Source organism: Heptranchias perlo, chromosome 2 (genome assembly GCF_035084215.1).
Source record: "Heptranchias perlo isolate sHepPer1 chromosome 2, sHepPer1.hap1, whole genome shotgun sequence".
NCBI lineage: Eukaryota > Metazoa > Chordata > Chondrichthyes > Hexanchiformes > Hexanchidae > Heptranchias > Heptranchias perlo.
Genome location: NC_090326.1, coordinates 138899245 through 138923317, shown reverse-complemented (window position 1 = coordinate 138923317; position 24073 = coordinate 138899245). Strand labels below are relative to the sequence as shown.

General features: G+C 42.5%; 1 protein-coding gene across 4 annotated transcripts in view; it reads left to right on the top strand.

Annotated features, from left to right (window-relative positions):
• LOC137344561 (partitioning defective 3 homolog) overlaps window positions 1–24073 on the top strand; it is a 735052-nt gene that overhangs the window by 318628 nt on the left and 392351 nt on the right. For all 4 annotated transcript variants that reach the window (XM_068007624.1, XM_068007617.1, XM_068007634.1 and 1 more), the window contains exon 3: window positions 1623–1803. In XM_068007624.1, coding sequence (XP_067863725.1) covers window positions 1623–1803 — 181 coding nt within the window. The remainder of the gene's footprint in view (window positions 1–1622; window positions 1804–24073) is intronic.

Genomic DNA, 24073 nt, shown 5'->3' with positions numbered 1-24073 from the left:
TGACATAAAAAGAAACAAAATGAGACTCTGGAGACGGTATTTTTGCACTGCTTTGGGTTGACACTGCGTGGGGTGTAAATGCAGTGTGGTATCCAACCTGACTTGCAAAGTGCTCAGGGATCTCCTTGGCAATTTTTTAATCGACCTTCATGCTACTAAATTGTTTAGAGAGCAGGAATTTTCTCCTTCCCACTCTCTCTAAGCATTTAATTCCTAACTGCTGGATGAAGGCTTTGTGCACATGTGTACCTGGGCACATGCAAAGCTGTGTTTAGGCAGGGCAGTTAGAGTTCCAGGCAATGTAAACATTTTTGTGCCTGACTGGAACCCCAGCTGTCAGTCTCAGACTGTCAGACCTACACTGCAGTGTAAATGCATTCTTAAACACAGGTGCAGTGATCTGCTTGCCAGCATCTAAATACCAGTGACATTTGTAATGTTCATAAACTGCTTACCGTGCTGTTGGCAACAATCAACATTAATACTTCACTGGTGGTCCAGTGGACAATATGTTTTTTTTAACTGCAGACGCAGTGGTTGAAGTTGATCTATTTCTCAAGTGGTGTGTGATTACATCCTTGAGCTGTCTCATGCTAATGCCCAATGCCAAGCTGACGTCTGTTCGGCTGAAGTTTTACTGCACATTTTTTGCATCACTGAATTCAAAGCAGTTTTGCATCAAAGCAAAGTGTGTAGGACAACTGCTCTGTTCATAGTCTGCTGCTGTTGGTTCACTGGAAATGTTGCTAGTTATCGGTATCTTTTGAAGTGCATATATGAAAAGGAAGACTAGCCCTGCAGTAATCACATCAGTAATTCATCCAATTTAGCAGACTTGATTAAATCAGATCGAAAAATTGGTCTTCAATAAGAAGCTGTTACCTGTTCATTCCTTAACTTCAGTGATAATTACTGCTGTACGAAATAACGATGGAATCATTGTAGTTATGACTAACCGCCCACGGGGTTTTTGACATACTGTGCAGGAGTTCTACTAAAATCTTTTCCGTAGGCTTTCATTGTCCGCAAAGCAGAGGCTAGAAATTTACTGATAGTTGAGATTTTGGAATGAATTTTTTGCATTTTAGTTATGTTCTTCATTACTATCTCTTCCCCTCCCCCCCCCCCACCTCCAGTTAATTGACAATGATGGTCGGTGTAAGAGGGACTTGTCTCACGGATCAATTTTATTATGGAATTGGTGGGATTGTTAATTTTTTTTAATTGACATGGTTTAAATGGATCTGCAAGAAATGCAGCAAAAACATACTTGTGCACTTGACAAAAATGCACTTAAATTATTTGATGGTGTGCTTCATTACAATAATAGAAAAGTTACAACACAAATGTTCTACAACTGATATTTAAATTACAAGCTAATCAGTATTCCTGATTGAGTTGTCATTGCAATATTAATTATGCAACATTTGTGCTATAATTGCTACATTATGCAATGAAGCAAAATAGCAAATACTATCATAAATCATTAGTCCTGTTTGGTATCCGTTGATGAAAAGCCATTGGATGGGTACCTGCTGGTAACCTGGTGCAAGCAGGTGCTTTACAATGCATTAAAGGCAACACAAAACTTTTATTTGTAACCAAATTTTTTTTCTCTGCAGCTCGTTGCCATCTTTGAGGAACAAGATCCCCACCATGGTGGCGATGGCACTAGCGCAAGTTCAACTGGCACTCAAAGCCCAGAGATGTTCAGCAGTGAGTCTGCACCCAACTCCTTGTCTGCGTTCCAACCTTATCAAGCATCAAGTGAAATTGAGGTCACACCGTCTGTCCTCCGAGCAAGTAAGTCCTTTTATGTACATATTCACTGGTGCGAAGATATTTTGAATTACTTATGCCGTGTGTCATTGCACAATAATGTCTTCCTGTATCTATTCTTGTTTGAATCACCCTTAAAGTTTTATGATTTTTTTTGTTTCCCTCTTTTTGAATGCGACTCATTTAAATTATCTTGCCGTGTATGTGTGTGTCTCTCACTCATACCTGAAAGCAATGAAGTTGAATACCTGAAAGCAGCGAAGTGGAGATTTTGAAAGCTAAAAGGCCTTTCAATGCTCAGAAGTTAATAGTAATGCCTTTAAGTATTTCATATCATAGTTTTACAAATAGAGGCATAGAGTACAAAAGCAAGGAAGTTATGATGAACCTTTATAAAACACTGGTTCGGCCACAACGAGAGTACTGTGTCCAATTCTGGGCACCGTATTTTAGGAAGGATGTGAAAGCCTTAGGCAGGGTGCAGAAAAGACTTAGTAGAATAATTCCAGGGATGAGGGACTTCAGTTATGTAGATGGACTGGAGAAGCTGGGGTTCTTCTCCTTAGAGCAGAGAAGGTTGAGAGGAGATTTGATAGAGGTGTTCAGAGCAGATAGAGAGAAATTGTTCCCATTGGCAGAAGGGTCGAGAAGCAGAGGAGACAGATTTAAGGTAATTGGCAAAAGAACCAAAGGCGACATGAGGAAAAACTTTTTTACACAGCGAGTGGTTATGATCTGGAATGCAGTGCCTGAGGGGGTGGTGGAGGCGGATTCAATTGTCGCTTTCGAAAGGGAATTGGATAAGTACTTGAAGGAAAAAAAAATTTGCAAGGCTACAGGGAAAGTGTGGGAGAGTGGGACTAACTGGATTGCTCTTGCAGAGAGCCGGCATGGGCTCGAGGGCGAATGGCCGCCTTCTGTGCTGTAACCATGCTATGATTCTATGAAATGAATAGAATTATAACAAAATTATAACAAAATTAATGTTAAACGACCTTAACAAATTTTGAGCAGGGAGCAGGATTTTGTGCTGAAGCCAAATCTAGATGGTGGATACGAAAGGCAAAGAAGGCAGGCTGGGGCGAGAAGTTCAGGAGAAGGTTAAGAGATAGGAATCCAGGAGAATGGCAGGTCCAGGAGTGGTAGGGCACAGAGTCATTTGGGTGCTGAGTTCAGAGAGGGGGGAAGCAAGACTCCAAGTCCACAGAAGTGGAGGGGCAGTGAAAGAAATGAAATGAAGTGAAGTCGTAGATTTTATAGGTTTTAGTAACCGTTTCAGAATTCAGTATATGAATTTACTTCATCGACTCCAAAATCTCCCCCAAATATCTCAGCAAATTCATTCAGTGATTAGCTGAGTCATACACGCTAGAAAGATCCCAGGTTTGAACTGTCCTCGACCATAAGAGATTGGAGCAGGAGGAGGCTATTTGGCCCTTTGAGCCTGCTCCGCCATTTAATGAGATCATGGCTGATCTGATTTTTTTTTTACCTCAACTCCACTTTCCTGCCTTTTCCCCATATCCTTTGGCTTCCTTGCTGATCAAAAATTTGTCTAACTCAGCCTTGAATGTATTCAATGACTCAGCCTCCACAGCTTTTTGGGGTAAAGAATTCCAAAGATTCATGACCCTCTGGGAGAAGAAACTCCTCCTCATTTCCATCTTAAACGGGTGACCCCTTATCCTGAGACTATGCCCCCTAGTTTTAGATTCCCCCATGGAGGGGTAACAGCCTCCAACATCTACTCTATCGAGTCCCCTCAGAATCTTATATGTTTCAATAAGTTCTCCTCTCATTCTTCTAAACTCCAATGAGTATAGACCCAACCTGTTTAATCTTTCCTCATAAGACAAATACCCGGAATCAACAGAGTGAACCTTCTCTGAACTGCTTCCAATGCAAGTATATCCTTCCTTAAATAAGGGCACCAGAACTGTATGCAGTACTCCAAGTATGGTCTTGCCAGCACCCTGTACAGTTGTAGCATGACTTCCCTGCTTTTATACTCCATCCCCCTAGAAATACAGGCCTATATTCCGTTTGCCTTCTGGATTACCTGCTGCACCAAAATGTTGACTTTTTGTGTTTCATGTACGAGGACATCCAGATCCCTCTGTACCACAGCATTTTGTAGTATTTCTCCATTCAAGTAATATTTTGCTTTTTTATTTTTCCTCCCAAAGTGGATGACTTCACATTTTCCCACATTATATTCCATCTGCCAAATTTTTACCCATTCGCTTAACCTGTCAATATCCGTTTTGAGACACTTTGTGTTCTCATCGCAACTTGCTTTTCCATCTATCTTTGTATCATCAGCAAATTTGGCCACAAGACACACTGTTCCTTCGTCCAAGTCATTGGTATATATTTTAAATAGTTGATGCCCCAGCACAGATCCCTGCGGCACCCCACTAGTTACAGATTGCCATTTTGAAAATGACCCTTTTATCCTGACTTTGTTTTCTGTTAGTTTGCCAATCCTCTATCCATGACAGTATATTATCCCCAACACCATTAGCTATTATCTTGTGTAGTAATCTTTTATGTGGCACCTTATCGAATGCCTTTTGGAAATCCAAATATACTGCATCCACTGGTTCCCCTTTATCCACCCTGCCCGTTACTTTCTCAAAGAACTCTATTAAATTTGTCAGACATGATTTCCCCTCCATAAAACCATGTTGACTCATCTTGATTGTATTATAAGTCTCCAAATGTCCTGCTACTACTTCCTTAATAATGGATTCTAGCATTTTCCCAATGACAGATGTTAGGCTAACTGGTCTATAGTTACCTGCTTTCTGTCTCACTCCCTTCTTGAATAGAGGTGTTACGTTTGCGGTTTTCCAATCCGCTGGGACCTTTCCAGAATCTAGTGATTCTGGAAGATTACAACCAATGCATCCACTATCTCTGAAGCCACTTTCTTTAAGACCCTCAGATGCAAGCCATCAGGTCCGGGGACTTGTTAGCCTTTAGACCCATTAGTTTACCTAGTACTTTTTCTCTAGCGATGGTGATTGGTGGTTGTTTTTGGTTCCTCCCTCCCCTTTGCCCCTTGATTGCAGCCCCCTGTGTGCTGAGATTTTCTCCAGGGCAGTGGTAGAGGTGCTTCAGTTGTCGTATTGCCCTGGGTTATGGAGGGGAAAATTGGCCTAAGTTTCTGCTCCTAATCTCTTCCCAATGAATTTGGCTGGGACAGACATATATGGATGTCAGATGGGCTTAGGATCAGCCTTGGGTACGATGTAACCTTGGTCAAATATTCTGCTGACCCTCACTATCCAAACTCACACATAAGTAATGACCACTTCGGTAAGATACCAGAGATGACTGGTACCTGTGGAGTTGTATCCCAACGAGAAGTGGAAGGCTTAAGAAGAAAAGCTGGTAAGGAGAAATAAAATGGAAAAATACGTTTTAAAAAAAAAACTAAACTGTTGTTTAAGTGGTGCAAACGTTTTCCCTGGTTTAACAATGTAGTGTCCACTGCTGACTGCTATCAACTTTATCCAGCAATCGGAGAAGTTCTGGTACCCAGAAATAAAGTCATGAGATGTTACTTTCAAAGGTTGAACATGGACAGCTTTTTGTCCGGTGCTACTGGTACTGTGAAATCTCTCTCTCTCTCTCTCTCTCTCTCTTCTCTCTCTTTTGTATATATATATATGTATATATATAGGAGCAATATTCACGGTAATTCCTTGGGCATTTGGAAATAAGTGCAAAATAGACCTGTGATATAAATGCATCACATGTTGATACCAAAGTGTTTCCTCTCTTCCCTCACCCCACCTTTCCTACTTTTCATGAGGCTCCAGTGACTTACATGAGGGAGACATAACAATTTATTTGGGAGGAAAGCATTTCCACTAGAACCTTTAGAGAGAGAAGTCTTTCGTCCCATTGGTCTGGACTGGATTGGAACCCAGATCTCAAATGAGAGGGGATTAATAGTGTGGTAACCACCTGCACATCCAAACAACATTATTTTTTTTTAATTGATAGCTCTTTTTGAAGATGAATATTTTTCTTTGGCTTTATTTTAAAATGTTTTTGCTCAGGGCCTTTAGATATTGATATTGTATTGGCAATCTTTACTCAATAATATAAAAAATCAGTTTTTATGCACCAGAAGTGCAAGACTTACTCGAGTAGCCAGGTCTACCTTTGTCAAATTGGCAGCTTTAAATGTATCCTAAAGTGTGATAGTCCAATTGTGAATAACAAACCTTGAACAGATATGGATGTGGTCACAACACTTCGCTAAACCTGAGTTATGATGAGTCTTGGTAGAGCTGAGAAGTTTTTATCCCTGAAGTATCTAACTGGATCCCTGATATTTAGGTAGACCTATACATAAAAATTCACAGAAAAAGAAACTTGTTGATGAGGAACAGCGTTCTAACTTCAGGGTTGGTCACTGAACCATTATTGTAGTCAACTTGTTAACTTGCCTATTGGCTAATTGCTGGAATGGCTGAATTTTCTTTGTTCATTTATTTATTGCTGCTAACGGATCTCCTGTGACATTGGTCATGGGGCAAGACGGATGTTAGACTTTTACAATAACAGTAATGTTATGCCTTGTAATGCACCAAGTATTTTCTGCTAAGGTGGATCTGTGTTTAAGATGATCTGTGTCTTTAAGGCAACAAATTTTTAAAAACTATAAATAACACCAATCAACTAGAGTTTAATTGCTGTAGTGAAGGAAATTTGTAGATTACCAGATGCTTGTAAATTTAGGGCTCCAGGTCAATCTGCAAACTTCCCTCATCAATAGAAATTAACTGATAATTGTCAAGAAATTACTTTATTTGATTTCTTGTATACTTTTGTCATTTTGGAATGTGATGTCTGAAGTGTGATGGATGCACTCAAAAGTTCGCTATGCCATAGATATTTGAATATGGCCGTAGTGGTTACAAATAATTCAAATAATTACTTCAGTTTGATTTTTTTTTAATAGTTCCATCTTAAACTATTGCTTTGGTATTTGCACTGTCTTTTGATTGTATACTTTTTCATGTCACATAACATAATTATATTATTGAACTGGCACATTTGCTGTCCATGACATGTAATTCAGTAATTATGGCCCATAATTATTATGTGCTGCGCAGGCCAAATGACTATCAATTGTACCAAGAGATGCAAAATTGCTACAACTGATGTAATTTGTTGCTAATTGCAGTGGTACCAGTGTGCTTATTATGAATACTGTATTGTGCTTGTAGAAACTAGAAACGTTCGCCGACTGATTCCTCCCCCGATAGCTGCAAATAGTGCTTTGAAACTGAATTAGTTTTGTCATGTGTGCTTAAATTGCATGTTCCAGTTATGTGCTGCAGAACCTTACTCCTGCTCTTAGCTGTTATCAACATGGCAAAGAAAATGTTAAGATTTCAAATATATAAGGAAATAATCGATTCCCAGATATAGGGCCATAATTTGCTACAGCAGGGCACCGAACGGCATCTGCCGTTAGTTAGGCGTGCCCTTGCATGTTTAGGTTTTTTAATTTTTTGCATGGCAAGTTACTGAACGTTGCAGCAAGGGAAACAGGGCATCTGGGACCTGAGTGAACAGGGCAAGCAACTGTGTATCTCCTTAACCAACCAGGTTGAAGGATTGTGAAATTAACAGTGTGAGGACTGAGAAGGAAGTGTAAATTAGAGTGGGTGAATTCAATGTCAAATCAGATACAGAAAGAGAAATAAAGAGGGAAAGAAAGATTAAATTAAGAGAGAGAAAAAAAGAGACCAAGGAAAAGTAAAAGAAAACATTTTGAATTTAAAATTCTACCTTTTTAAAATCCCCAACAACAATTAAAATCTGAAGGAATGAGACTCCACACTTGTAATAATTAATTTTCAATGGCGGTGAAGTTGACTTATCACATTGTTAAATGGCTACTTAGACTGAAATGGACAAGACATAACTTTCTGTTGCAAGTTTAGTTCATATCTATCGCGCAAATACAGCAACTTCACGCCATTCGATGCATTTCAGTGGTGAGGCAGACAGTGAGATGCTGTTTTCACTAAGTTAATGGCGGAGCGGTACAACTCGGACAGCAGCTTTTGGATGTTTGCTTTTAACCACGCATCTGCCCTTCGCCTGAAATTGCTGTAGCATTTGCACATATATAATAGTGAGCGCCATTAGCCTCACCGTTATTTTGACAGCAAATTCTGGCCGACAGTTTTTGGAGTACAAAAATTACAAACAATGGGTTTTCCTCGATGATGTTTGTTATGACAATACGCAGTTTACTTTCTTAAACATTCTGATGGTTTTTTGGATATTTTCTGGTGCCCTGGCGGAGTGTACCCTGGTGCCCTGGCGGAGTGTACCCTGGTGCCCTGGCGGAGTGTACCCTGGTGCCCTGGCGGAGTGTACCCTGGTGCCCTGGCGGAGTGTACCCTGGTGCCCTGGCGGAGTGTACCCTGGTGCCCTGGCGGAGTGTACCCTGGTGCCCTGGCGGAGTGTACCCTGGTGCCCTGGCGGAGTGTACCCTGGTGCCCTGGTGGAGTGTACCCTGGGGCCCTGGCGGGGAGTGTACCCTAGGGCCCTGGCAGAGTATATTTGTGACTAGTCAATGCATTTCTAGTTCCATAATGTGATTTAAAGGTGCTGGCATAATTTGGCTGATGGCATTGTACCATTGCAACAAACGATTCAGAAATAATGCTTAGTGGGTCTTTGGAAAACGGATGTGAGTGTTTTTAAAACTACTTCCTCCAACTTCAAATGTATAATGTTCAATCCAAGTTTTGAACTCTCCCTTCCCAACGACTTTGCCTGATTTATTGAAGGAAGAAAATGTGAAGCTAAATAGTACTGTGTTTCACTGCCTTCTAACTGCTTTCTTGGTTTCTGAGCACCTTCGCTAGGTGCCTTCTCACTTGCAGTTCCTCCTTCACATTCTGCTTTTGTCCATCTTTACGGTTGCGGAATCTGAATTGCACCAAAGGAGGTCGGGCTTACAGTGCCGTGTAATAAAACATTGGGCAGGATTTTGTTCGAACGTGAACGAACGACGCCCGGTATTTGTCAGACTCGCACTCGCCCATAAACTTTTCATGGGCTTTTGCACGGCAAGTTATCCTCATGGGGCGCTTGATCCAGCCCGGCCCTCTCCACAGGGCATCTGGGACTTGTGTGAACAGGGCAAGCAACTGTGTAGCCCCATAACCAATCAGATTGAAGCCACGGAGTCAGAACCAGGAAGTGTAAGTTAGAATAATAAATTCAATGTCTGATCAGGTCCAGAAAGCGAAGTAAAGAAAGGATAAGAAGTATTGAATTAAGAGAAAGAGATAAATTTAAATATCCAACAACAATTAAAATATAAATGAATGAGACTCCACACTTGTAAAAGTTAATTTTCAGTGGCAGGGAGGTTGTTTGGCAGTCATTAAGACTGACCACACTGTTAAAAGTGTGTTTAGACTTAAATGACTTGACATATCTTTTTTGGCGAGATTACTTCGTATCCATCAGGTGAGTGCAGGAACTTCGGCTTGTTGCAGCCATCTGAACGGTGAGGCAGCCAGCGAGATATCACTCCCGCGAAGCTGACGGAGGATCAGGGCATCTGGTAGAGCAACGTCTGGATTCCCGCGTTTAACTGCGCGCGTGTGGTCGCTGGAAGTTGCTCTACCATTTGCACTGAAATAACGGTGAGCGCTGTTAGGCTCACCGTTACTGTTATTTTCGCAGTAAAATCTGGGCCATGGAATTAAAAAGAATTATTTTAACTGTCTAATATTGAGTGATAATCACTGATGCTGCTATCACGTTGTACCCTCTCGAATTTGTTTCATTGAATGTTTTAGAAATTTCCAACTTGAAGTTTGCAACCAATCGTAGCAATAATTGTGCAAGTACTAGAATGTGTGCTACATTTGATTTGAAAACTACAGTGTTGCGAGCTCATAACCAAATGTTATGAAATATATTTGTGCATTAGCAAGTGTAATTTTTAATGTAAATGTGCCCCAGATCTATTCAGTTTTTGCAAAGTCAACATTAGTTTCTTTCCAACCTTTCTCCATCATAACCGTTCTTTATTTCCAACACGAGGGTAAGGGATAGAAATAGCATGCAGCCTAAAATTTTATATATTTATTTTAAGCAGCAACTCAGAAAAGCAAATGGAAAGTGCTGTTCCGGTTCAGTAGGTCAGTTCACTGAGAGCTGCGGCACCGAGTCACTCCGATTAAAAATATTCCAGGTTCTGCCTCTGATTGCCTCGAATTCTGAAATCTGCTGGGATGATTACAGGCTCTATGTTGGCCTCAGCTTTTTCTCACCAGAGAGGGGAAAAATTGGCATGGCTGATGCTTCTCGCCGTTGCCATTCTCTGGCAATGGCGTCCATTGCCGAATAGACCGGAAACACTTACTGTCCAGCTATTTCAGTGAAGTGTGAGAACGCTGCTGCATGTTGAAGGCGGCGGAACAGGTAGATAAGGTGGTAAAGAAGGCATATGGGATACTTGCCTTTATTAGCCGAGGCATAGAATATAAGAGCAAGGAGGTTATGATGGAGCTGTATAAAACACTGGTTAGGCCACAGCTGGAGTACTGTGTGCAGTTCTGGTCGCCACACTACAGGAAGGATGTGATCGCTTTGGAGAGGGTGCAGAGGAGATTCACCAGGATGTTACCAGGGCTGGAGCGCTTCAGCTATGAAGAGAGACTGGGAAGATTGGGTTTGTTTTCCTTGGAGCAGAGGAGGCTGAGGGGGGACATGATTGAGGTGTACAAAATTATGAGGGGCACAGATAGGATGGATACTAAGGAGCTTTTTCCCTTTGTTGAGGGTTCTATAACAAGGGGACAGAGATTCAAGGTAAAAGGCGGGAGGTTTAGAGGGGATTTGAGAAAGAACTTTTTCACCCAGAGGGTGGTTGGAGTCTGGAACTCACTGCCTGAAAGGGTTGTGGAGGCAGGAATCCTCACAACATTCAAGAAGCATTTGGATGAGCAGTTGAAATGCCATAGCATACAAGGCTACGGACCAAATGCTGGAATATGGGATTAGAGTAGACAGGGCTTGATGGCCGGCGCGGTACGGTAGCATAGTGGTTATGTTACTGGGCTAGTAATCCAGAGGCCTGGACTAAAATCCAGAGTCATGAGTTCAAATCCCGCCATGGCAGCTGGCGAATTTAAATTCAATTAATTAATTAAATTCAATTAATTAAATAAAAATCTGGAATTGAAATACTAGTATCAGTAATGATGGCCATGAAACTACCGGATTGTCGTAAAAACCCATCTGGTTCACTAATGTCCTTTAGGGAAGGAAACCTGCCGTCCTTACCCGGTCTGGCCTATATGTGACTCCAGACCCACAGCAATGTGGTTGATTCTTAATTGCCCTCTGAAATGGCCTAGCAAGCCACTCAGTTGTAAAATCTCGCTACGAAATGTCATAATAAGAATAAAACCGGACGGACCACCCGGCATCGGACCACTAGGCACCGGACACGACAACGGCAAAACACCAAGCCCAGTCGACCCTGCAAGGTCCTCCTTACTAATATCTGGGGACTTGTGCCAAAATTGGGAGAGCTGTCCCACAGACTAGTCAAGCAACAGCCTGACATAGCCACACTCACAGAATCATATCTTTCAGCCAACGTCCCAGACTCTTCCATCACCATCCCTGGGTATGTCCTGTCCCACCGGCAGGACAGACCCACCAGAGGTGGCGGTACAGTGATATGCAGTCAGGAGGGAGTGGCCCTGGGAGTCCTCAACATTGACTCTGGACCCCATGAAATCTCATGGCATCAGGTCAAACATGGGCAAGGAAACCTCCTGCTGATTACCACCTACCGTCCTCCCTCAGCTGATGAATTAGTCCTCCTCCATGTTGAGCACCACTTGGAGGAAGCACTTAGGGTAGCAAGGGCACAAAATGTACTCTGGGTGGGGGACTTCAATGTCCATCACCAAGAGTGGCTCGGTAGCACCACTACTGACCGAGCTGGCCGAGTCCTGAAGGACATAGCTGCTCGACTGGGCCTGCGGCAGGTGGTGAGCGAACCAACACGAGGGAAAAACTTACTTGACCTCGTCCTCACCAATCTACCTGTCGCAAATGCATCTGTCCATGACAGTATTGGTAGGAGTGACCACCGCACAGTCCTCGTGGAGATGAAGTCCCGTCTTCGCACTGAGGACACCATCCAACGTGTTGTGTGGCACTACCACCGTGCTAAATGGGATAGATTCAGAACGGATCTAGCAGCTCAAAATTGGGCATCCATGAGGCGCTGTGGGCCATCAGCAGCAGCAGAATTGTATTCCAGCACAATCTGTAACCTCATGGCCCGGCATATTCCTCACTCTACCATTACCAACAAGCCAGGGGATCAACCCTGGTTCAATGAGGAGTGTAGAAGAGCATGCCAGGAGCAGCACCAGGCATACCTAAAAATGAGGTACCAACCTGGTGAAGCTACAACTCAGGACTACATGCATGCTAAACAGCGGAAGCAACATGCTATAGACAGAGCTAAGCGATTCCACAACCAACGGATCAGATCAAAGCTCTGCAGTCCTGCTACATCCAGTTGTGAATGGTGGTGGACAATTAAACAACTAACAGGAGGAGGAGGCTCTGCAAACATCTCCATTCTCAATGATGGCGGAGTCCAGCACGTGAGTGCAAAAGACAAGGCTGAAGCGTTTGCAACCATCTTCAGCCAGAAGTGCCGAGTGGATGATCCATCTCAGCCTCCTCCCGATATCCCCACCATCACGGAAGCCAGTCTTTGGCCAATTCGATTCACTCCACGTGATATCAAGAAACGGCTGAGTGCACTGGATACAGCAAAGGCTATGGGCCCCGACAACATCCCAGCTGTAGTGCTGAAGACTTGTGCTCCAGAACTAGCTGCGCCTCTCGCCAAGCTGTTCCAGTACAGCTACAACACTGGCATCTACCCAACAATGTGGAAAATTGCCCAGGTATGTCGTGTCCACAAAAAGCAGGACAAATCCAATCCGGCCAATTACCGCCCCATCAGTCTACTCTCAATCATCAGCAAAGTGATGGAAGGTGTCGTCGACAGTGCTATCAAGCGGCACTTACTCACCAATAACCTGCTCACCGATGCTCAGTTTGGGTTCCGCCAGGACCACTCGGCTCCAGACCTCATTACAGCCTTGGTCCAAACATGGACAAAAGAGCTGAATTCCAGAGGTGAGGTGAGAGTGACTGCCCTTGACATCAAGGTAGCATTTGACCGAGTGTGGCACCAAGGAGCCCTAGTAAAATTGAAGTCAATGGGAATCAGGGGGAAAACTCTCCAGTGGCTGGAGTCATACCGAGCACAAAGGAAGATGGTAGTGGTTGTTGGAGGTCAATCATCTCAGCCCCAGGGCATTGCTGCAGGAGTTCCTCAGGGCAGTGTCCTAGGCCCAACCATCTTCAGCTGCTTCATCAATGACCTTCCCTCCATCATAAGGTCAGAAATGGGGATGTTCGCTGATGACTGCACAGTGTTCAGTTCCATTCGCAACCCCTCAGATAATGAAGCAGTCCGAGCCCGCATGCAGCAAGACCTGGACAACATCCAGGCTTGGGCTCATAAGTGGCAAGTAACATTCGCGCCAGATAAGTGCCAGGCAATGACCATCTCCAACAAGAGAGAGTCTAACCACCTCCCCTTGACATTCAACGGCATTACCATCGCCGAATCCCCCACCATCAACATCCTGGGAGTCACCATTGACCAGAAACTGAACTGGACCAGCCATATAAATACTGTGGCTATGAGAGCAGGTCAGAGGCTGGGTATTCTGCAGCGAGTGACTCACCTCCTGACTCCCCAAAGCCTTTCCACCATCTACAAGGCACAAGTCAGGAGTGTGATGGAATACTCTCCACTTGCCTGGATGAGTGCAGCTCCAACAACACTCAAGAAGCTCGACACCATCCAAGATAAAGCAGCCCGCTTGATTGGCACCCCATCCACCACCCTAAACATTCACTCCCTTCACCACCGGCGCACTGTGGCTGCAGTGTGCACCATCCACAGGATGCACTGCAGCAACTCGCCAAGGCTTCTTCGACAGCACCTCCCAAACCCGTGACCTCTACCACCTAGAAGGACAAGAGCAGCTGGCGCATGGGAACAGCACCACCTGCACGTACCCCTCCAAGTCACACACCATCCCGACTTGGAAATATATCGCCGTTCCTTCATTGTCGCTGGGTCAAAATCCTGGAACTCCCTTCCTAACAGCACTGTGGGAGAACCGTCACCACACGGACTGCAGCGGTTCAAGAAGGCGGCTCACCACCACCTTCTCGAGGGCAATTAGGGATGGGCAATAAAAATGCTGGCCTCGCCAGCGACGCCCACATCCCGTGAACGAATAAAAAAAAAAGGACAAGATGTGCCGAAGGGCCTCTATCCGTGCTGTATAACTCTATGACTCTAACTCTATGACTCTATGAATTGTACCCGGCTATTTCCCTTCGAAGAAGAAAGTCGAGGAAGAAACTGGGAGAGGGGAATGAATCTGTTGGAAGGAGTTTTACTTCACTGATCCCGACAGAAAGAAACAAGAACAATCTTTTTAACAACAATTAATTGAAGATTGTTCAGTGATTAGAGAGAGAATGTAATGATTTTCAGCATATTACTGAAACTTGATGCGTACAGTACTATGCATTTGAACCTCATTATTTTCACATTTTGTTATTGTGGGACACTGCAGCTTTAGAAGCCCAATTGCCGTATCAGACATCTGAAGTGCTGGAAGAATTCCAAAGGAGGCCATTTTGTTCTGAAAAGCTCAATTATTAATATTGATACTCTTTTGGATATCAAGAAAAAGATGCAGGAGCTATGATAGATGACAGATCACACAGTTCTAGTCCCATTGCTCAGCCGTGGATATTTTCAACCCCTCACAATGCACTGGCAATAACCATTTTGACTTTTATTTTCTAACCGCAGACTTTCCTGAATGGCTGTATTGGCAGGCAATGCAAAAGTTCCATTGTTGGCCTGAAAGGGTGGTGAAAACAGATTCAGTAATAACTTTCTAAAGGGAATTGGCTAAATACTTGAAGGGAAAAAATTTAAAGAGCTATGGGGAAAGGGCAGGAGACTGGGACGAATTGGATAGCTCATTCAAAGAGCCAGCACACGCACGATGGGCCGAATGGTCTCCTGTGCTATACCTACTATGATACTATGACCTTTCTTCAGGGAATCCTGGGCTTTTCAGTTTGGAAAGGAGGTGTCTGAGGTATAATGGAGGGCAAATTGAATCGGGAGCTTTCTCCACTCATTTCTTTTTTAACTTTATATCATTTTTCTCTCTGATCACGTTCTTTTCAATTGGAGCATTTAGCAGAATTTGGGAAGTTGTGCCCTTAAGGTATTTTTGTCCCAGAATAATCTGAGCATTGTACCTCAAACACTTAGCAAAAGTGCTTTTAAATTACTCTCTTCAATTAAATTACTCATTCGAGATTGAACTGTTCACAGATGCTGATACATTTCTGTCTGAATTTAGTCAAACACGTTCTGATTTTCTATACAGCCCAAACAGTGTCTTGTCTCTTTCAACTTGTTTAAACATGTGGAAAATGTCATGAGCAATGACGAGTCATAAATATCTCCACAAAAGAGGTACACGAGACCTCGTGCATGTGCAGGCATGACAGAAGCTGATACACCATTTACTGTGTCAGTTCAGCAAAGAAGTCGTGAATATCATCAGATGAGATGGTGTTAGGTGCAACTCTGACAGCAACACTGCTTCTGACCGAAACAAATGTTTACCATCAGTGACGTAGGCAGCCAAGAATTTGGCCACAGTGGGCTGAGCAGCAACAGTCAACATAGCTTTGGTAATAATGTTCCAAAATTCTCTGGACTCGGCAAAGGTCCCGGCAGATTGGAAAACTGCTAATGTAACACCCTTATTTAAAAAGGGTAGTAGGCAGAAGGCTGGAAATTATAGACCAGTTAGCCTAACATCTGTGGTGGGTAAAATTTTGGAGTCTATTATTAAGGAGACAGTAGCGGAACATTTGGGTAAACATAATTTAATAGGACAAAGTCAGCATGGCTTTATGAAGGGGAAGTCGTATCTGACAAATTTGCTTGAGTTCTTTGAGGACATAACGTACAGGGTGGATAAAGGGGAACCAGTGGACGTAGTGTATTTGGACTTCCAGAAGGCATTCGACAAGGTGCCACATAAAAGATTATTGCTCAAGATAAAGAATCACTGGATTGGGGGTAATATTCTGGTATGGGTGGAGGATTGGTTATCTAACAGGAAGCAGAGAGTTGGGATAGATGGTTCATTCTCGGACTGGCAACCAGTGGCCAGTGGTGTTCCGCAGGGGTCGGTACTGGGTCCCCAGCTCTTTACAATCTCTATTAAGGATTTGGAGGAGGGGACCGAGTGTAACATATCAAAGTTTGCAGATGATACAAAGATGGGAGGGAAAGTAGAGAGTGAGGAGGACATAAAAAACCTACAAGAGGATATAGACAGGCTGGGTGAGTGGGCGGAGATTTGGCAGATGCAATACAATATTGGAAAATGTGAGGTTATGCACTTTGGCAGGAAAAATCAGAGAGCAAGTTATTATCTTAATGGCGAGAAACTGGAAAGTACTGCAGTACAAAGGGATCTGGGGGTTCTAGTGCAAGAAAATCAAAAAGTTAGTATGCAGGTGCAGCAGGTGATCAAGAAGGCCAACGGAATGTTGGCTTTTATTGCTCGGGGGATAGAGGGAAGTATTGCTGCAGTTGTATAAGGTATTGGTGAGACCGCACCTGGAATACTGCATACAGTTTTGGTGTCCATACTTAAGAAAAGACATACTTGCTCTCGAGGCAGTACAAAGAAGGTTCACTTGGTTAATCCCAGGGATGAGGGGGTGGACATATGAGGAGAGGTTGAGTAGATTGGGACTCTACTCATTGGAGTTCAGAAAAATGAGGGGCGATCTTATTGAAACATATAAGATTGTGAAGGGGCTTGATCGGGTGGATGCGGTAAGGATGTTCCCAAGGATGGGTGAAACTAGAACTAGGGGGCATAATCTTAGAATAAGGGGCTGCTCTTTCAAAACTGAGATGAGGAGAAACTTCTTCACTCAGAGGGTAGTAGGTCTGTGGAATTTGCTGCCCCAGGAAGCTATGGAAGTTACATCATTAAATAAATTTAAAACAGAAATCGACAGTTTCCTAGAAGTAAAGGGAATTAGGGGTTACGGGGAGCGGGCAGGAAATTGGACATGAATTTAGATTTGAGGTTAGGATCAGATCAGCCATGATCTTATTGAATGGCGGAGCAGGCTCGAGGGGCCGATTGGCCGACTCCTGCTCCTATTTCTTATGTTCTTATAGTGATTTTATTCTCATTGATCTGGAAAGTACGTTCCCAAGTCACTGGGCAAGGCAGGAGCCTCTGAACAGCATGTACAATTGTTTACATGTGGATCCAGCGATGTCGAAACCTTGCTTGGGAATATAGGCTAGGCACTTTCCACAACGTCAAGAGATTCAACTAGCATTGAGAACCACTGCCGGAAAACATTGTGCAATTCAAATACATCATAAATATGCTAAATTTGCTGATGAGACAAAGTTAGGTCGGAAAGTAAGTTGTGAAGAGGACAAGGTGTCTGCAAAAGAATATAGATAGGTTAAGTGAGTGGGCAAAAGTTTGGCAGATGGGTTATAATGTGGGAAAATGTGAACTTGTCCACATTGGCAGGAGGAATAGAAAAGCAGTATGTTATTTAAATGGAGAGAGATTGTGGAACTCTGAGGTGCAGAGGGATCTGGGTGTCCTAGTACATGAATCACAAAAAGTTAGGATGCAGATATAGCAAGTGATTAGGAAGGCAAGGGGAATGGAATATAAAAGTAGAGATATTTTGCTGCTGTTGTACAGGGCATTGGTGAGACCACATGCAGAATACTGTGTGCAGTTTTGGTCTCCTTATTTAAGAAAGGACGTAATTGCTTTCGAGGCGGTTCAGAGAAGGTTTGCTCGACTGATTCCTGGGATGGGGGGTTATCTTCTGAGGAAAGGTTGGACAAGTTGGGCCTGTATACACTGGAGTTTAGAAGAATGAGAGGTGATCTTATTGAATCATATAAGACCCTGAGGGGACTTGAAGAGGTAAATGCTGAGAGGATGTTTCCCCTTTTAGGGAGAGCCTAGAACTAGGGGCCACAGTTTAAAAATAAGGGGTCTCCCATTTAAGAGGGAGATGAGAAATTTTTTCTCTGAGGGTCGTGAGTCTGTGGAACCCCCTTTCCCAGAGAGCAGTGGAGGCAGTGTCATTGAATATTTTTAAGGCTGAGTTGGATAGATTCCTGATTAACAAGGGAGTCAAAGGTTATAGTAGGTAGACGGGAAAGTCGGGCTGAGGTCGCAATCAGATCAGCCATGATCTTATCAAATGGTAGAGCAGGCTCGAGGGGCCAAATGGCCTACTCCTACTCTTAATTTGTATGTTCGTATAAATCAATGGACTATGCACACACTCACATGGGATGTTATTTATCTCATCATGCTCTTTGGTTGCAGCATATCTTTATTATTTTTTGTATAATTTTATTAAATAACTGTTGTTTAACTTGTTTACCAGCACCTTTTGATATAACTTTCTCCATTTGGTTATTTTTAGTATTTGTCTGTTCATACTTCTTGTACAATGCCATTATTTTGAAAATAAACTGAGCAGAACTTGAATAAAATTGCAGGCAAGTACATTTTAAAAAAATGCAATTCATGTAAGTCACTGTGTGCATTTGGTTCATTATAATAATATACAAAGAAAGAACGTGCCTTTCATGACCTCGGGATATCCCAAAGCGCTTCACAGACAATCAAGTACTTTTTTGAAATGTAGTCACTGTTGTAATGTAGGTAAACACAGCAACCAATTTGCTCAAAGCAAGGTCTCACAAACAGAAATTAAATGCATTGCCAGAGAAGAGAAGGAATAATTTACAATGTTAGTTGGCATGGGAGCCAGAAGGGAAGTTGGATGGTCAGCAGTTTAATGGGAATGGAGTGGAGAGAGCAGTAGGTGTGTCTCATGGATAAGGTGCTTGAGGAGAGATGGAAGAGAAGCTGGAGTGAAAATTTCCTGGCAGAGGAGAAGAAAACTGAGAATGCAGGAGCAGGCCAGGTACTAGAATAGAAGCAACCCAGCAGAGAATACAGTCTCTGTAGAAAATGTGACTGTAAAAAAAAATTGATACCACGGGGATTTTGCGCAAAATGCTAAACTTGCATTGTGGCAAAAATGCTTAAATGTTGGCTCAATATTTAAAAATAGAATCTGAGCAAAATAAAAGAGCCTACCTGTTTTGTGAATGTATGTTTTTAAAAAAAAAACCTACATTTTTTGAGCTCTCAACAGGAGTTGGGATGTCTTGTTGAAGTTGTACAAGACATTAGTAAGGCCACACTTGGAATACTGTGTACAGTTCTGGTCACCCTATTATAGAAAGGATATTATTAAACTAGAAAAAGTGCAGAAAAGATTTACTAGGATGCTACCGGGACTTGATGGTTTGACTTGTAGGGAGAGGTTGGATAGACTGAGACTTTTTTCCCTGGAGAGTAGGAGGTTTAGTGGTGATCTTATAGAAGTCTATAAAATAATGAGGGGCATCGATAAGGTAGATCGTCAAAATCTTTTCCCAAAGGTAGGGGAGACTATAACGAGGGGGCATAGATTTAAGGTGAGAGGGGAGAGATACAAAAGGGTCCAGAGGGGCAATTTTTTCACTCAAAGGGTGGTGAGTGTCTGGAACGAGCTGCCAGAGGCAGTAGTAGAGGCGGGTACAATTTTGTCTTTTAAAAAGCATTTGGACAGTTACATGGGTAAGATGGGTATAGAGGGATATGGGCCAAGTGCAGGCAATTGGGACTAGCTTAGTGGTATAAACTGGGCGACGTGGACATGTTGGGCCGAAGGGCCTGTTTCCATGTTGTGAACTTCTATGATTCTATCAGGAAATACAGAAGTGATACTGCAGGCCAGTAAGTTGCACTTCGTGCTTATTTGGAGATCTGCCATCTCCAAGTCGTCAGTATAACTGAGTAGTTCCCAGCAGCATCACAATACAAATGGTGTTAACACGCCATTGGTGTGGTCAGCATGACAAGGCATCAATTCTGTTTTCCCCCCCCTCGGGTACCTGTGATCTTCTGTTTAAAAAAATCAGTGCTCACTGGAGCAAAAGAGAAGTAGAGAGATTTGGTTAATTTGCAGAAAGACGCCAATTCAAATATTTTTCCTGTGGCCCTGCTTTTAATTCTCTATCAACGTGTGTTGAAGTACACTTGTCAGGAAACATTCTAAGTGACATTATTTCCTATAATTCCTGTGTTGTGGACTACCTTTTAAAATTGGCAGGTTTTTCTGAAGGAGACAATCCTATTGTGAAATGGTTTTGTCAGTTTGGGCTGTGCCCATTGGGGATGGAACTTTTTCCTCGTAGTGACTGACAGTTCTGAGCATTATGCTCATTCGGGAGCCGAGCTTTGAGAACGTTGGCGAATGGAATGATATAGTTTATAGTTTGAATATCAGTGTGTCTTTGATTTTAAAAAAAGACCATGTGAGTGTTTCTTCTGAAGAAAGGACAGCTATTTGTATTCTAAAGAGATACAATGAAAACGCATCAAACAAACTAGTGTAAATAAACCAATAAAGCTACCATTTATTCATATTGTTCAGAGTCTCTTCTCAATCTGTCAAATTTTGAAGAGTCTAATCTTGTAGGAGATGCATGAAGGTTCATGATAGTGATTAGCTGGCATTTAACTAATAGTTCAAAATATTAGCCCACTGCTCTTCAGCACCTTTGGAAGCTGTCAACAGATGCTTACGGTAATTGGAAAAGATAAAACAAGTGTATCTGTTCCAGGATCTGAGACTTTGATTAAGTGGATGTTAAATAGCACCACAGGCTGGTTGTATACACTTTTTAAAATGGGACAATGTAGATTCATGTTAAATAGCTTCCTGTAGTGTAACAGTATTAGCTACTCAATTTCAGATTGAATTGAAAACACTGTTCAGAGTTGATGGTAATCTTCTATACTGTTTTTATTTTTGTCATTGTCCACATGGCCTTTAAGAACAAAAAATGATTTTCAAATCATTTACATCGTTCTCAGCTGAGTATTTCTGGTGAGCGAGGGTGAAAGATTCACCCCAGACTGTTTGGGGGTGGAAGGGGAGGGAAAATTGATCTTGGGCGGGGTGTAAAATTGGTCTTCAAATCGGGCAGGGTGTGAAATAGGCTGCCGATTTGCCATCTGTTTTGCGCAGCCGCCCAAGACCAATTTCACCCTCTCCATGTCCATCTCCAAGTAGCTGGTCAATGGAATTGCTCAAGATGGGGTATAAGTGACTGCTTTGCTGGGAAGTGGAGTGAATTAATCTTTTGGTAGGTGGGTCGGGTTCGGGGGGGGTGGTGGGGTGGGGCGCAGTGAAGAGGAGGAGAACACATGAAAATTTAGGAAGTGTCTCTTTTGGCTTACAGACAAAGGCTTTTGTGGTGTCATTGTCATTCTGCATCAACAGTGGTGGCATGTGCACAATATGTTGACACTCCAATATGCCGTGCCCCTGAATGATGAAATATTGACTGGACCATTGATTCCTCGAATGGCGACTTACCAATCTCGGTTCTGCTTATATTCGACGGTGGAAAATGAAGAGCTGTTTCAGAATGAGGGGGGTGGTGAAAATCAGAGGAAGGCTTCGTTAAGGCTTTTCTGTGGTGTCTGCTAGTGCTCGGCAATGGAACGCCTGAAGCCTGGGGCAGATTTGCCTGTTGGCATTGGAAGGAAGGAAGGGGGAATAAAAAATCTCTTGGGAGAAAATGCAGTTGAGAAGAGCGCAAGGAATGATAGGTTTGCATGATGCATCTTTGTCCCTTCTTGTTCCAAACATGAAATGATAAAGATCTAGAGATTCTGTGTTGCTTCTGCCACTCTCGAAATGAACCAATCTCTAATTTTTGGGTTACCTACATTTTATTCATCCCACAGGAATTTCAACCAAGCTCAAAAATATGTTGACTTTATTTGAGAGGGTTTATCGGAATGGTTAAGTCTTAAAAAATGTTTCATCTGAACATAGAATATTAATCTGAATATGTCACCCTGTGTATTTTTTTGGGAGAAGGAAGACCAATTCTGATAGCTTTTCTCTTGGTATGCAAGTTTTCTTTTTGTTTTGGTCTGGGGGAACTCTTCTTTCTTTTCTCATCCTTCTCCTCTGTTTCTCATCGCTCTTTTCCTTCCAGAGTTTTCTTTTTCTTTATTCGTTCATGGGATGTGGGTGTCACTGGCAAGGCCAGCATTTTTTCCCCCATCCCTAATTGCCCTTGAGAAGGTGGCGGTGAGCTGCCTTCTTGAACAACTGAGTGGCTTGCTCGGCCATTTCAGAGGGCGATTAAGAATCAACCACATTGCTGTGGGTCTGGAGTCACATTTCGGCCAGACCGGGTAAGGGCGGCAGGTTTCCTTCCCTATAGGGCATTAGTGAACAAGATGGGTTTTTACAACAATCCAGTAGTTTCATGGCCACCATTACTGATACTAGTTTTTTTATTCCCGATTTTATTTAATTAATTGAATTTAAATTCCCCAGCTGCTGTGGTGGGGTTTGAACTCATAACTCTGGATTATTAGTCCAGGCCTCTGGATTACTAGTCCAGTAACACAACCACTATGCTGCTGTACCCATTGCTTTGTGTTCATTATTTCCACCAGAAGTGTAATTCATCTCTCAAATGAATTTGAGAAATTTATATAGTGCCTTTCATGTCCTCATGATGTCTCAAAGCACTTCATTGCCAATGAATTATATTTGAAGTGTGATCACTGTTATGCAGGAAAATGTGGCAGCCAATTTGCACACAGCAAGGTCCTACAAACAGCAGTGAAATGAATGACGAGTTGATCCTTTTTGGTGATGGTTAATTTTTCCTAAATCATTTTAAAATTTTTTCAACCTAATTTTATGTTTTGTGACAAAAGTTTGGAACAAGAAATTCTGTTTGGGATTTTCGATATGGGCTTTATTTAGGTTCTCTCGTGCAATCCGCACTGCAACTCCTTTGTTCCTACTCTGAGTCACTTAACAATTGTACTGTCAAATTCTTTTACTAGTATTGTGAAAAGAGCTTCCAGAATTTCCAAGTTAAGTTTGTGGATAATTAACAAAAAAAAAAAATCAGTTTTGATAGTGGGAAATGCAGCAAATCTTTGTTTTTGTTAATAATTCTATACTGAACACTTATTCATTTAATCCAGCAACTTGAGCCAGATAAACCAGGACGCTCCAAGAATGAATCCCAGGTCTTTGGTGAGTTGGCTGATCTTAACTGGGGTGCTCAGTGCTCCTGGCCTTGGGTTCCAATGCTGATAATGTATGGAAGAATAGCTGATCTGTATTCACTGCCTTGGCTCATACATGCTACTTGAATGAGGTATGGAGGGGCTCTGGCATTCATGGAATCAAACCCCAGCTTAATCAGCATCTTCAGGACAAGAATCGATGTTTTCTGGAAATTTTTGTTTCTGTGGTCCCTGTTCTAATGTGCATTAGCTTAGATATATACACATTAATAAGAAGGTAAAAAGTCTGGAATGAGAGAGGATTATTCATCTCACCCAGCCTGCACAGATCATATACATTTGCTGTGATCATGGTCTTTACTCCACCCATTTAATTTCCATAGCAAAGTTCATTAAAAAATTCATATGACAATTCCTTGACTCCAGCAGCACTGTAACTAACATGCACCACAAATTATTTGATCATTTTTGTCTGAACTTAACCACATCGCCATCAATACCATTCCTTATAATATCTATCCAGCTACTTTTTCCCTTAACTGTTAATAAATAGTTTTTGCTGGGAGTCCAGATTTCCACTGTTCTGTGGGAAGTGAAGAATTTTTTCTCTTCTCCTGAGACTTATAAATATTGTACTTGTGTTACAAAGTAAGAATTAATAAAGTATACAAAACTAAAATCTGTACTGGGGCCTCAGGTTTTCACAATACATACCAATGACTAGATGAAGCAATTGAGAGCTAATTATCCAAGTTTGCAAATGACACTGAATTAGGAGGCACAGTAAGTTGTGTAAATGGGAGCAGGATGTTGCAAAGGGACATACAGGTTAAGTGAGTGGGCAAAACTGTGGGCAGATGGAGTTCAGTGTGGGGAAGTGGGAG